The 15,424-nt window shown below is 40.5% G+C and overlaps 1 protein-coding gene across 2 annotated transcripts in view; it reads left to right on the top strand.

Annotated features, from left to right (window-relative positions):
- Positions 1–15,424, top strand: part of BTBD9 (BTB domain containing 9) — an 820,757-nt gene that overhangs the window by 693,744 nt on the left and 111,589 nt on the right. For both annotated transcript variants that reach the window (XM_050787637.1, XM_050787636.1), the window contains one exon: positions 4,529–4,718. In XM_050787637.1, coding sequence (XP_050643594.1) covers positions 4,529–4,718 — 190 coding nt within the window. The remainder of the gene's footprint in view (positions 1–4,528; positions 4,719–15,424) is intronic.

The raw sequence follows: 15,424 nt of genomic DNA, 5'->3' as shown, positions 1-15,424 counted from the left end.
AGCAAATAAACTAGAAAACCTAGAAGAAATGGATAAATTCCTGGACACATACACCCTCCCAAGACTAAATCAGGAAGAAGTCGAATCCCTGAATAGGCCAATAACAAATTCTGAAATTGAGGCAGTAATTAATAGCCTACCAACCAGAAAAAAAAAAAAAAAAAAAGCCCAGGACCAAAAGAATTCACAGCCAAATTCTACCAGAGGTACAAAGAGGAGCTGGTACCATTCCTTCTGAAACTATTCCAAACAATAGAAAAAGAGGGACTCCTCTGTAACTCATTTTATGAGGCCAGCATCATCTTGATACCAAAACCTGGCAGAGACACAACCAAAAAAGAAAATTTCAACCGGGCGTGGTGGCTCATACCTGTAATTCCAGCACTTTGGGAGGCTGAGGCAGGTGGATCACCTGAGGAGTTTGAGACCAACCTGACCAACAAGGTGAAACCCCATCTCTACTAAAAATACAGAAAAATTAGCCGGGCGTAGTGGTGGGCACCTGTAATCCCAGCTACTTGGGAGGCTGAGGCAGGAGAATTGCTTGAGCCGGGCAGGTGGAGGCTGCAGTGAGCTGAGATCTCGCCACTGCGCTCCAGCCTGGGCAACGAGAGCGAAACTTCATCTCAAAAAAAAAAAAAAGAAAGAAAAAAGTAAATTTCAGGCCAATATTCCTGATGAACATCTACACAAAAATCCTCAATAAAATACTGGCAAACCAAATCCAGCAGCACATCAAAAAGCTTATCTACCACGATCAAGTCGGCTTCATCCCCGGGATGCAAGGCTTGTTCAACATACGCAAATCAATAAGCGTAATCCATCACAGAAACAGAGCCGATGACAAAAACCATATGATTATCTCAGTAGATACAGAAAAGGCTTTGGATAAAATTCAACACCCCTTCGTGCTAAAAACTCTCGGTAAACTAGTTATTGATGGAACGTATCTCAAAATAAGAAGAGCTATTTATGACAAACCCACAGCCAATATCATACTGAATGGGCAAAAGCTGGAAACATTCCCTTTGAAAACCAGCACAAGACAAGAATGCCCTCTTACCACTTGTATTCAACATAGTGTTGGAAGTTCTGGCCAGGGCAGTCAGGCAAGAGAAGGAAATAAAGAGTATTCATAAGAAGAGAGGAAGTCAAAGTCAAATTGTCTCTGTTTGCAGATGACATGATTGTATATTTAGAAAACCCTGTCAGCTCAGCCCAAAATCTCCTTAAACTTATAAGCAACTTCAGCAAAGTCTCAGGATACAAAATCAGTGTGCAAAAATCACAAGCATTCCTGTACACCAATAATAGAGAGCCAAATCGTGAGTGAACTCCCATTCACAATTGCTTCAAAGAGAATAAAATGCCTAGGAATCCAACTTACAAGGGATGTGAAGGGCCTCTTCAAGGAGAGAGTATAAAGTTTTACAACCACTTTGGTGAATAATTTGGCAATATCTAGGCAAGTTGAAGTTAACTCATAGTCATGAGTCTAATTCCACTTCCACATACATAGAAATCTTAAGTATTCCTTTAAGAAACTCTTACCCGGAATATAAGAAGACATCTTTGTAATGGCAAAGAAAACAATGGTAACAATCTAAATGTCCCTCAGCAAGAGAATAGATATATAACTCTTAGAATATTCATAAACTGAAATACTTTATGTACTTGAAACAGATGACCAGATGTACCTGTCCATTGAATGCTCTTTCATCCAGGCTTAATGTTTGTGGTAGACATTAAATGTCGTTCACCAAATACTCCATTTTTTCTCCCTGGAGCTTTTCCCAGGCACACAGCAGGGTTGTGCTTTCTAGTCCCCTTTGAAGTTAGGTAAGGCCATGTGACTTGTCTTAGACAATGAAATATGTGCAAAGTGACATGTATTACTTTTGGGGAAGAGTTTTAAGAGCCTGTGCCCAGCTTACTCTCTTCCCACTGTGGCTGTGATTTGGGAAGCACATGTCAATATGAAGCCTCTGTGACTGGGATTCCAGAGTGATACAATGAGCAGAGCCTGCTGGCTGATCGTTGTAGAATACATAGGGTGAGTGAAAAAATAAATGTGTGCTGTGTTAAGCCACTGAGAGAGTAGGGGCCTGTAAGTTGCTGCAGCATAACCTGTCTACAGTGTTATGTCTCCGCCCAATTTACTGTACATCTTATACCACTTCCTTTCGTTCTCTCTTCGAAATCAAATACTGCCCTTTTTCCAGGAGATAGAAGTACCATAACTTACCTTCTAAATATAGTCCACTTCTGTTTCTTTCCAAAGTCACAGGGAGCTTCTCTCTGAGCTCCTTCTCTGCCAGGAAACTGTCCTTACAGGTAATTTCACCAGTGTTTTTGCTTGTTGCTTTGGAATTAAGCTTCATAATCAAGGAATTCATCACCAGAAAAATTCATCCTCTCTCCCTCCTCTCCCTTCCTTTCTTCTCTGTGGGTGGCTTTACTCAGCTACAGAGAGCAAAGCAATTAGTGAAGGCATACGAGATGAGGGCTTAAGTACAAACATGTCCAACTTTGGAAAATAAATGAGTTGCATAGAAGATATATGTAAAATTACTTTTTTCTTTTCCAGTCTACTTTTAAATTATCTGATGTAAGCTACAAACCTTGAATGTAAGTAGGTTTTGGTTAAATAGCTTAAATGTCTGAAGAAAATTATAGGTTTTTATTTTAAATGCACAGAAAAGGTCCCAGGGGACTTAAAAGGCCCTTACCTTTTATTCTCTTCTCAGTGTTTAGAGAATTTACATCATAGTGAGCATCCATCATTTTGAGGAAGTTCTTGACTTTTATAAATGAGCAGGTTGATGTAGACTTGAGTTATAGAGAGAGAGAGACTCAAAACCAGAACAGCTGGGTTTTTAAGATGCAGCAGTTCATGAACAATGGGAAGAGCATATATGCTGCAACGCACAGAATAGTAGACAAAAAAAGAAATGAATCATGGCTGAGGGCAACTGTATATTCTGAAATGGGTTTGGTACCAGGTCCTGCATCGCTTTCCTATTATGTGAGTTTCAAAATTCTGAATTTAACATGTTTCCTTAAACAGACTTTCAGAATAATAGATAAAATATCTGCAGCTTAGAAACTACTAATAAAACAAATACCTATGTACCTACTAGCTAGCTTAAGATATAGAATAAAACCAGTATTTATTAGACATAAAATCAATTAAAATGTTTTTGCTTTTTTTTTTTTTTTGAGGGAGTCTCACTGTGTTATTAAGGCTGTAGTACAGTGGCATGATCTCAGCTCACTGCAACCATTCCCTCCCAGGCCCAAGCAATCCTCCCACCTCAGTAGGCCGAGTTGCTGGGACCTCAGACTGCACCACCACGCCTGGCTAATTCTTTGTATTTTTGGTAGAAATGGGGTTTCACCACATTGTCCTGGCTAGTCTTGAACTCCTGAACTCAAGCAGTCTGCCCTCCTGAGCCTTCCAAAGTGCTGGGATTATAGGCATGAGCCACTGTGCCTGACCCAATTAATATTTAGACCTTTTGGTGCGGGGTGGGAGGGGGACCCTTCCAAAATTTCCCCTTCCCTCTTCCCAAGCTATTTTTAATTTTCTTTTTTTCTTTTGTTTTTTTTTGAGACCGAGTCTCACTCTGTTGCCAGGCTGGAGTGCAATGGCACCATCTCTGCTTACTGCAACCTCTGCCTCCCAGCCGGGTTCAAGTAATTCTCCTGCCTCAGCCTCCCGAGTAGCTGGGACTACAGGCGCGTGCTGCCACGCCCAGCTAATTTTTGTATTTTTAGTAGATACGGGGATTCACCATGTTGGCCAGTATGGTCTCGATCTCTTGACCTCGTGATTCACCTGCCTCGGCCTCCCAAAGTGCTGGTATTACAGGCGTGAGCCACCGCGCCCGGCCGCTATTTTTAATTTTCTGTATTGATTTCCTAGATGCCGTTTTTAGTTTTGCATTTATGTATATAGCTCTAAACAAAGTATGTTTTAGTTTTGACTTTGTTGAAAACTTTGTATAAATGAATACATAGCCTGTGTTTTTCTATGCCTTGCTTTTTCTTTTTTTCTTTTTTTGGAGACGAGTCTCGCTCTGTCACCCAGGCTAGAGTGCAGTGATGCGATCTTGGCTTACTGCAACCTCTGCCTCCTAGGTTCAAGCGATTCTCCTGCCTCAGCCTCCCAAGTAGCTGGGACTATAGGCACATGCCACCACGCCTGGCTGATTTTTTTTATTTTAGTAGAGATGGGTTTGCACTATGTTGGCTGGTCTCAAACTCTTGACCTCAAGTGATCTGCCCACCTCAGCCTCCCAAAGTGCTGGGATTACAGGTGTGAGCCACCATGCCCACTGGGCTTAACTTTTTTTTTTAAAGCTACTTGCATGGAAAATGTATTAATATCTGAAGATAATCCAAATGTTCTAATTTTTCTTTTATCATTGATTTGAGATAGCAATTAATTAATTTTGTTCTGAGCACACTATCGAGATATATTTGGCTTCTCTTATCCTGATGCCAAATCTTGTTTTTGGATTCACAGTTCCCATGGAGAACGTTGCAACAATTGCTGATTGTGCCAGCGTGATTGAAGGAGTCAGTCGGAGCCGAAATGCCTTGCTGAATGGGGACACTAAGAATTATGATTGGGATTCTGGCTACACATGTCACCAGCTAGGAAGTGGTGCGATTGTGGTTCAACTAGCACAGCCATACATGATTGGGTCAATACGGTAAGAAGATTCCTCCTCATTCATAAGTTTTAAAATGGAAGATACACATATAGATCGTATTTTGGTAAAATGATAATCCTAATAACTTCAGTGAAGACATTGTACTGTTCTTTGCTCTAAATATCAAGAAAGGAGTGGGAGCCGAAGGAAGGGACAACAACAAGATATGGGGTGCTTGTTTGGATTTTCCGCTGGGGCAGTACACTGCAGTTAGACTCATGGAGGAACTAGACAAGAGGCTTCTCCCTGGGTGACTTATGTCCTTTTCCAGTCTCAATTTGTATTGGTTAGAGACTTACAGGATAATGTCAAGATAGTTATATAGAATGAAAAAATCATTTTCAACTTTAATGAATTACATATGAACAAAACAGATCTGAATTCGAGATCTGGTTCTGAACAATCTTAGTGATCTTTGCGCTTAGGCTTTTTGTTGTTCCTTTTTGTTTTAAGAAGGGAACTTTAACCTTGCCTGCTTTATAGGATTATATAATTTTTAACCGTGAGACTGGTGATATCCCTCAGAGGATATATAGTCATGCATTGCTTAATGGCAGAGATACATTGTAAGAAATGCACTGTCAGCCAATTTTGTCACTGTGGAAACATCATAGAGTGTCCTCATGCAAACCTAGATGGTATATAGCCTACCACACATCTAGACTAGATGATATGTCCTGTTGCTCCTAGGCTACAAATCTGTACAGCATGTGACTGTACTGAAGACTGTGGGCAATTGTAACACAGTGGTAAGTATTTGTGTATCTGAACATGTCTAAACATAGAAAAGGTACAATAAAAATATAATATACAAGATAAAAAATGGTGGCTGGGCATGGTGCCTCATGCCTGTAATCTCAGCACTTTGGGAGGCAGAGGTGGGTGGATCGCTTGAAAGCTCACGAATTTGAGACCAGCCTGGGCAACATTACAAGATCTCATCTCAATTAAAAAAAAAAAAAAAGAAGATAAAAAATGGTACACCTGTGTAGGGCACTTACCATGAATGGAGCTTGCAGGACAAGAAGTTGCTCTGGGTGAGTCAGTTGGTGAGTGATGGGTGAATGTGAAGGCCTAGGACATTACTGTACTGTAGACTTGAAAACATTGTACACTTAGGCTACTCTGTGTGTGTGTGTGTGTGTGTGTGTGTGTGTGTGTATGTGTGTGTGTGTGTATATATATATATATTTTTTTTTTAGATGGAGTCTCACTCTTGTCACCCAGGCTGGAGTGCAATGGTGTGATCTTGGCTCACTGCAACCTCTGCCCCCCAGGTTCAAGCCATTCTCTTGCCTCAGCCTTCCAAGTAGCTGGGATTATAGGTGCCTGTCACCACAGCTAGCTAATTTTTGTATTTTTAGTAGAAACGGGGTTTCATCATGTTGGCCAGGCTGATCTCGAACTCCTGACCTCAAGTGATCGGCCTGCCTCGGCCTCCCAAAGTGCTGGGATTACAGGCATGAGCCACGGCGCCCAGCCAACACTGAATTTTTTAAATAAAGTAATAGTGCTACGACATTATGGTGTCACTAGGCGATAAGAATTTTTCAGCTGCATTATATCTTATGAGACAATCATAAATGCAGTTCGTCCTTGACTGAAACATCTCATTATGCAGTGCATGACTATACTTTTAGTTCAAGATTGCCATTGGGTCTTAAGCTGCTTTTTCTTTTCTCTTCTTTTCTTTTTTTTAACATTCTAAGAAGGTCTCCGAAGGGCTAATGAAAACATATAATGTTTATATATTTATGTATGTGTGTATATGTATATGTATATGTGTATGTATGCGTATATGTATATGTATATCTTAGCCCTCCTGGAGTAAAGGTGTTGGCAAGACATGACTGCCTTTCCCCCATAATGTTCCACCACATTTACTTTGTTGTTTCCTGTTCTCATTTTAAAGTCAGTATATATAAAGAACGAAATAGCACAAAAAATAAGGTGCTAATATTCTAATAAGCAAGGGTTTATTGATGTTTAGGCTAATAGCCACAGAAGTTGATGCTGCTTGCTGGTTCCCCAGGGCACCCTAAGGAGTTGATGCTGGGTTTCTTGGAGAATTCAGACTGTGGATTCTTCATTAAAATTGTTGACCCTTTTTTATAAAGGGCCACATTAAAGGCTGAGTAGCATAGGCAACAAATCACAGATAGAGAAGCCTCGAGTTTGTACCACAGGCCAGATCAGCTTACTTTGTGCTTAGGAAGGGAAAGAGACAAGCCACATCAGCTACATGTACAAATAAACTTCCGTCGAATAGCAAATAACACCCCACCTTCCTTTCTCTCATCTGTATGCATTAACTAAAGTACTCGTAAACCATCTATTTAATAAGGTATTCTAGAATTTTTGTTAAAGATGATGTGAAACTTACCTCTATATTTTCCATTACAATCTATCCCTTTTTACTTTAAAAATCTGGAAAACAGTTGTCTTTCTTTTGTCTTCTGGCACTCCTGATAGCCTCCACAATTTCTTGAAGATTACCAATCGTGTCTCTGAGATTACATCTGCAATTTCTTTCAGCAGGCTCGGGGTGTAACTCATCTGAGTCAGGAGACTTGAAATCATTTAAATTGACTAGATACTCTCTTTCACTTCACCTATTTGGGACTTCAATTTTCTCTTTATTATGTTTGTTCTGACATTTCTAATTTGAAGACCAGTCTCCTTGCCAATGAAGATTGAAGCAAACGGGAAGTTTAGTAGCTCTGCCCACTCTCTTTTAATGTTCTCCATTTTCCATTTGCTTACCTGGTACCCCACACTTCCCTCTCCACCACCGCCACCATCTAACAGTGTTCTATGCACATCTCAAACCAAGATGTCTAAAATGGAATTCCATTATCCTTCCCTCCCTGGTCAAGTCACGTTATGTCATGATTCCCCATCTCATTCAGTGGCACCATCCATTTGTCCCTTACTTGAGCCAAAAACTTGCGAATCTTCCTGATTTCCTTCCTCTCCTTCACCCTCCTCTCTCATCCAGTCAGCCATAAAGTTCTGTCAGTATGGCCTAAACACACAAATCCTTCCCCTCTTCTGTGTCCCACCACGTCACCATAGTTGCACAATATTTGTTTCACTTTTCTACCCAATCTTCCAGACCTCCACTGGGCCCCCCACTTCCCCACCCACAGCCATCCCTCCCATACATCCTTCTCTCAGAGGATTCATGGTTAATACTTGCCTTCAGGAGAAAGTTCAGACTGAGGCATTTTAAGAACTATCTGACTTACCTCTGTCTGTACAGCCTTGTGTCCTGCATCTGCACCCCTTCCCGCCCTCCCCAACCCTGTGCTACTCTGGACTCTGTCACAGCCTATCCACTGATTAAAAGCATTGCACATGGGTCCTGCCCTCTCTTACCCTTTTACCTCCAGTTCTTTGATCGTGCTGACGTCATTGTTTGCATCTCTCACTACCTTCTCATTACCTCCTTTTCTCCCTGGCTCTTTTTTTATTCCCCCCTTTAGGCTCCACTCCTTTGGGAATTCTTTGCTAACCATCCATTATCTCCTGAACTTATTGATAGATCCCTCTTCAGTAATCACATATATTTTGTATACAATTTCTGTTGGAGCGTTTGTAATATAAATGTTCATTTGCTGCCTCCTCCCAGCCATACCTGATACATAAAAGCCTGTGGCAACTCAGAATATGCTTCCCTTGAAAGATTCAGTGTACTGATGAGGTAGTCTATCAAGAAAGAAGAGGAAGCTGTGGGGGGTACAGTGGGAAATCTAGAATCTAAAATCTATTGTGGACTGCATGAGGTTGTTATCAGGGTGACAACTCAGAGAGACAAACAGGCTCTTCATGTGGCAAGGCCACCTTGGCCTCTAGCTCTACCCAAAGAATCAGAGATGTTGAATCTGACTCCAGAAAAGGCTGTCACTGGGGTCTAAGGCAAGAGAGAATAGTGCCCATTTGTTTTTTTTTTTTTTTTTTTAATGTGGATTGAAAGTGGTTCTCCCAAACAATTTTTCTTTTCCTGACTCAAAGCGGGGATGATGAGCATGAACACACCAAAGGCAGCATTGTGTATCTCAGCACAGTATGAAGCCTCCAACTTCCTTAAGCCTGCTTTTTTTTTTTTTTTCCCCCAGTAAAAAAAAATCCATGTAATTGAAGCTCTGTATAACTGGCTGAGCCTTCAAAGAGACACGTCTCTGTGAAACTAACGTTATGTTGTCAGGAACTGCATTTGCCTCTTCTGTGACATTATTAAGAGGAAAAGGAGAGAGATTTATTAGCCACCAATGCTTGTGGACAATGCTGGAGATCTTGGCAGGCTGCAGTTAGCAACAGTTGATGTGGCCAGATAGACATTTATTGACAGGAAACTAGATGAGTGGTACCCCTTCATAGGGATGAGTAATTGACCAATGACAGGTTGATTAGTCAGTGACATTTGACCCCAGCTTCTATTGCTTGTGATGGCTGACTTGCTTTCCTAGACATTGTATCTGAAGAAACCCAGTGATTCTGAATCAACACCAGAGGGAGAGTATTACAGAGCCCAGTGACTTAACAGTTTCCCTATCTAGGAGGGAGGAGATCTGGAAATCCTGGAAACCCTCTCTTACCATAGCTGAGGTAGGGTACTATCAATGATATATTGGTTTTAAATATTCAGGTTCCTTTATATTTGGTGACTACAAAGGCAACGGTCTCAAACATGATGGTGTGATCATGGCTCACTGCAGCCTTGACCTCCTGGGCTCAAGCAATCCTCCCACTTCAGCCTCTTGAGCAGCTGGGACCACAGGCATGCACCTCCACACCTGACTGGTTTATAAATTTTTTTTTGTAGAGACAGGGTCTTGCTTTGTTGCCTAGTCTGGTCTCGAATTCCTGGGCTCAAGTGATCCTACTGACTTAGGCTCCCAAAGTGCTGGGATTACAGGCGTGAGTCCCTGCACCTGGCCAAACATGAATTATCTTAGTCACTGCATTTGCTATTGCTAAGTGAAGGACGTAATTGCTTTGTGAATAAGGATTTCTTTTGTTTGGCTGTTTTCATCCCCAGGAGCCATTTCTTCCTTTTCTGAGAGTTTACTCTGTAGTTGGGTAGGCAAGTAGAGCCTTCTTTCTTGACAGAAAATGTTTGGACTTAACTAAGCATGGTCAGTGGCTGTCTAATCCTCTTAGTGAGTCAGATACCAATATCCTGTGGTATACTAGAGAGGGTGGACTCCATACATGATCTCTGACCCTCTCGCTATACCCGCATTTTCGTTGATTCATCCAACAAAAATTACTAAGCCTCTTACTATGTGCTAGGCACTATTGTAGGCACTGGGGATACAGCACTGAATAAACAAAATAAACATTGGTGGCCCCATGGAACTGACATTCTAGTGGGGTTGAGGGGAGATAATAAACAAATGCTATTTGTAAGATGGCTGATATTTAGAAGTGCCGTGGGGAAATCGGGAGGAAAAACCAGGTTGGAGACGCAGTCCAGTTTTAGATTGGGTGGTCAGGAAGGCCTCACTGAGAAGGGTGAAGTGTGAGCAGATCTCCAAGGATGGGGAGAGTAAGCCCTCTGGGGATGAGCATCACAGGCAGTGCCAAGCCCTGGAGTGGAGCTTGCCTGGCAGGCCACAGGAGCAGCTAGGAGGCCAGTGTGGCTGGAGCAGGAGGGAGGGAAGAGCACGGCCAGCCGGGTGATAGCTTTGAGAGGTGACAGCCTGAGATGTTTCCATCCCACGCCCCCGCCACCACCCCCGTTTCAGTGTTTCTTCAGCGCCATCAGAGCAGAGGAGGGGCAGGGATGGGGAGGCCCTCATAAAGCCACCTTCTCTGCTCCTGACCTTCCTTGACCCAGTCTGCTCCTAGAAAAGAAGCAGCAGGAGGTGCCCTAACTTTTACCATTTCACAGGAAGCTCTCTCATCTCTTGAATTTCTTTCTCATTCCCGACGTAGCACAACTGGGAAATAAAGGGGTTTGTCCTTGGTGTTGCTAGGTTTACAAGCACAGCAAAAGTTACTCATTTTATTTCCAAGAAAAGAGAGAGAAATTACCTGAAATGTGTCTTAAAAGTGGATAATTGAGTAGTAATTATATCATTTTCATGCCATTTTAAAAACATTAAAATTTAAATAACAGGAAATCTTCAGAGGCTTGACCACATAAAAAGAGCAGAGTCGAGTCATAATAACTAACCAAATCCACCTAATGTCTTAGTTTATAGTCCCTCTGTCGCCTTAGTTTAGGACTTACTATCTTTCTACTTGCTAATTGTGATATCCTTTTTCGTATTTTCAGGCTAGTATGAGAACTCAAATATGCTGTGCATTAAGTATACCTATCATCCAGTCTTTTCCAGCTAATGACAGCACTTTGTTGAAACCCTAATTATAAGACAGTCAATTAAATTAACAATTTTTACATTGACTTGAATGATGTTTTTGCAATTGATATGTGCAATAGTGTAAGTGAAATACCCCAAATCTTTTAAATAACAAACCTAATAGTAAGTACGTAGGCTGTCAAAAGATAAGACTGTGTAGATAGATGCAGCTAAATAAACCCATTGTCTCTCTGGGTATTATGAGTATTAAGAAGTTAATGACACAAAAATATTTTGAGTTCTTCAATTTGAAAGTGTTACATAAATGCAGTATGTTAGGACAAAAGATGTCTAGCCCAAAGTAGGTTCTTGATGGGTATTCATAATCTCTTTAGCCTGTGGGGTGAAGCTCTTTTTGTTTTGCAGAAGGAAAAAACAATTCTACCACTTTAAAAAGTTAATCTGGCACATAATGTCTGAACCACAAATCAGTTTATGCCTTGTAGTTATTCAGTAGGTAAAAAGAAGTAATAGCGAATTGATCCTAAAAAAAAAAAAAAAAAAAAAAAAAATTACATATGCCACTGTGGTCCTTACTCATCTGGTATATTTTACTTTCTCTGTGAACTGTCAAGCCCATGCCGAGTTCAATTGTCCTTTCACTATTGTGTGGCTACAACCAACTCTAGATTATCTATTCAGTTTGTAAATTACCGTGACCTCCTTTAGACTGCTATTTTTTCTTCTTCCTGCTGCTTACCACCCTGCCTAACTGTTGCTCATCCACTTCCCTCCAGAAGGATAAGCACAGAAAAGAAAAAGGAGAGGAACTGCAAAAAATGCCATTTTTTTCCTGCTTAATAGCCAAATGAAGGCTTAGTCGATAAGGGTGGGTAGAGGAATTGGGGCTAATGACTCAAATAATGTTTTGTAATTATTTGAGTACTTTCTACATCTGTGCTGCACTCAATCTCTAGTAGGACCACGGATAATCTCATGTTGAAGATAGTGATTTTTTTAATATTGTGATGGGCTTGAGTCTTTGCAGCAGTTTCCAAATGCATAGTATGGTTCTCTGTGCTGTGAGTACTCAATAAACACTCATTGACTAAACTGACAACATAGATGCTAGTGCAACTAAAGGGAGTTCTATCTATCAACTAAATTGGACATCATATTTGCTCAGTGTGTTTCATCTAAGTGTATGTGAGGAAACTGCTAAAGATCTGGCATATCCAGCAAATGACTGAGATTGAGCTTTGGAGTTAGGCTCTGACATTAGCACAGGTGATGATATTAGCACAGGTAAGAATGCCTCACTTGTTTCATGCCGCTTCCATTTCATTCTGTCTGAGTACTGCACAGGCAAGCAGTGCATCTATTTACATTAAGACAGCCTTCTTTGCAACCTAGAGAGCTAGAAATTTCCTTTTTATAGTCTGAAGAATACAGCAAACATCTAAATATATGACTCTTCTGGCTTGGATTAAGATTGCCTATCATTCTAGTCAAAATTGGAAAGATATTTTACAAAATTTGCTTCATATCAGTCATGTTGAATATCGTCTGTCACAGCCCTGAACCAAGGAATTCTTCCTTGTCTCGCTGATCCATGATTTATTACTAAGTGTTGTTTCTCTCTGAGCCTATCTGCATCACAGTAAAGTCTTCTTTTATCACCCTCAGACCTCAGAGCTCTGGTTCCCAGAAAAATCATAGAGCAAATAATTTTATCTATGGTTCCCAGTAGGTGCTGAAGTCTGAATTGTGTGAATGCTTAGAGGGCCAGAAATCCTGGATCCTGGAAACAGATAGCAGGATAGTTTGGGGGCATGGTAAATATGCCTCAGCCAGTTTCATCCTAGAGGTATTTCAAGACCAGAAAGTATTGCTATGGCAACTAAGTTGTGTGTTAAAAATACAGGAGGGGCACTAGAATTCAGATGTTCTTTGGAAAAGCAGGAAAAGTTAAATGCCTATGTATATATATATGTGTGTGTGTGTGTGTGTGTATATATATATATATATATGTTTGTGTGTTCATGTGTGTGATTTACCTCACATGTCAACCATTTACTTCTGTTGAGTGATTGGAGAACTTGGCAAGTAGTCATCATAAGATATAGCTGGATATATGAAAAGAATCCTTTTAGCTTTCCAAGATTTTAACCCATTAGAAGACATTTTTACAGAGGATTTCGGCCCCATCTGACCCATTATTTCATGCACACTCATGTTTAATAATTATCTAGAATTGTTAAGAACTCTTTAAAACAAATACTTCACCAGTAGTGATTTCAGCAATCATTTTAAAAACCAGAATTATTCACCTTGGAAAACAAAATGAGTAGAAAGCATCAGCCTCCTCCTTCTGTGGCAGATGTTTTACATGCTGCTGCCCCAGGATAGGCCACACGGGGTCACAGAAATGCAGCTATTCTCATGAGGGCTAACAGAAGCGTAGGACTTTCAGCAAACTGAAATTTCTACACATTTAATACATCAAGTCGCTTTAATACAGCTTTTGAGTATTAAATGAATAAAGCTGTTCTGCAAAAACTGATGAAGGGTCACAGTCATTTAAGGTTAATTCTTGAATTAATTCAAAGCAGTAATCTACCTTTGAAAATCTTCATATTCTTTCCCCAAGTACGCTTACATCAGAGAGTCTTTTCCCAGGAGCCCAATTTTGTCAGTTTGTTCAGATACTTTTGGTACATCTCGATAGCACCTGATGTCAGCGTATCTCTCTTTTTAAAAAGCTTAGCCCTTTGTACATTGGTAACCACAGAGGCACTTGACCAACACATACTTGTATATCTACTTAAGAACAAGCAGAAGCACTGAGACCAAGAAAAACTCTTCCACCTCCTCTTCTTGCCTCTCCTCTCTGTCCACCTCCATTTCCACATTCTTCTTCTAGGAAAGATGATTATGATGACAGGCTGGTTGGTGCCCGTCAAGGACTCCTTTCAGCAACTTTCCTGGACACTCAGGGTCTTAGCTCTAGCTGAGGAATCATTATTTGCCTGCTGCATTGCCTCTTTCAGCAATGTATCAGATTCAGTATAAGGGGGATCGGTTACATAGATAAATGCAGAGTATGCTTTTACTTCTCCCTGGATTTACTTTCCTTGCTGCCCTTAAGACTTAATGGTCAGGATCTTCTTTCTTCCTTTTACCTTACTATGCCTGAAACCATATCCCTCAATGGTTTTGATATTACCTGCCTTGCCACATTATTCTTTTACTGTAACCAAACACCAGCCAAGAGTCTTTAGACCTTCTGTACAGTTTAATGTTTAGAAATGGCTAATGGTTCTTTTAGTTGCCATGTCTTACAGTGGTTCTGGAGCTTTAGCTGCTCTCACTGTCTACATTTACAAGATGAAGACATTAAATCATAGTTTGAGTTTCATTCCTTTCTCTCCATCAGGAGTAGGACAGCACAACCCATGGTAAAACTCCAGCTCCAAAGATTCTAATTTGTTTCATGATCCTGCAGAACCTCCTATAGCCTTAAAACAAAAGTGAGAGGAGCCATCACATCTTATGGTTCAATCCACCCTTGTTTTCTGTGGTCATAAATTATAGAAACTTCCATTATATGTTGCAACTAAGATTTTACATTTGTTTTACTAGCGGTCATTTGCTCCAAAGGAACTTGCATTTGGCCGCAAATAACAAATAATCTCACTGAGAAAGATATTTTTTTTTTCAGTTTTATTTTTTGTTTTGTTTGTTTTTGTGTCACATAACAGAAAGTCCACAGGGGCATGTCTGCCCGTATTGGTTCTGCAATTCAGTGATCTCTACAATTTTCTTGGTCTTTTCCATGTGTATTTTGCCCCAGAGAAACAAGATAGGGACGAAAGTTTTAGCTACCATGTCTGTGTTTAGGCAGGAAAAAGAAGGACAAAAGGATACAAGGATAAAAGCCTACCAGCCAAGTTTGTTCCTTTTTTGTTAGGAAAATCCAAAGCTTTATTTGAAGCTCTACCCAGCCAACTTTCACTTAGAATTATTAGGTAGAACTATGTTATACGGTCAGCCCTAGCAAGGTTGGCTAAGAAACTGAGGGTCATGGTAAGGGGGTTGGCTTATCTCGCCAACAGCTCTGCCACAGAACACTGCCTCCCGCTTGACATTTCACATGTGCTTTGGAATTTTAACACATCTCCATATTTCATGTGTTCTGTTTATTTTTTAAAACTACTTTATTGAAATATAATTCACATGCCATATAATTCACCCATTTAAAGCATATAATTCAGTGGGGGCTTTTTCTCATTTATTTTTAAAGCTTCCCTTAGAGTCCACAGCTTCTGGATGTATCTAAAACAGTACTATAATAATAATATTTTCTGTTATTCTCAGCTTCAGAAATGTTCTGTAGCT

The sequence above is a fragment of the Macaca thibetana genome, chromosome 4, assembly GCF_024542745.1.
Source record: "Macaca thibetana thibetana isolate TM-01 chromosome 4, ASM2454274v1, whole genome shotgun sequence".
In the NCBI taxonomy this organism is placed as follows: Eukaryota; Metazoa; Chordata; class Mammalia; order Primates; family Cercopithecidae; genus Macaca; species Macaca thibetana.
Note: the sequence above shows the minus strand (reverse complement) of the source record. Positions and strands in the feature narration are given on the sequence as shown.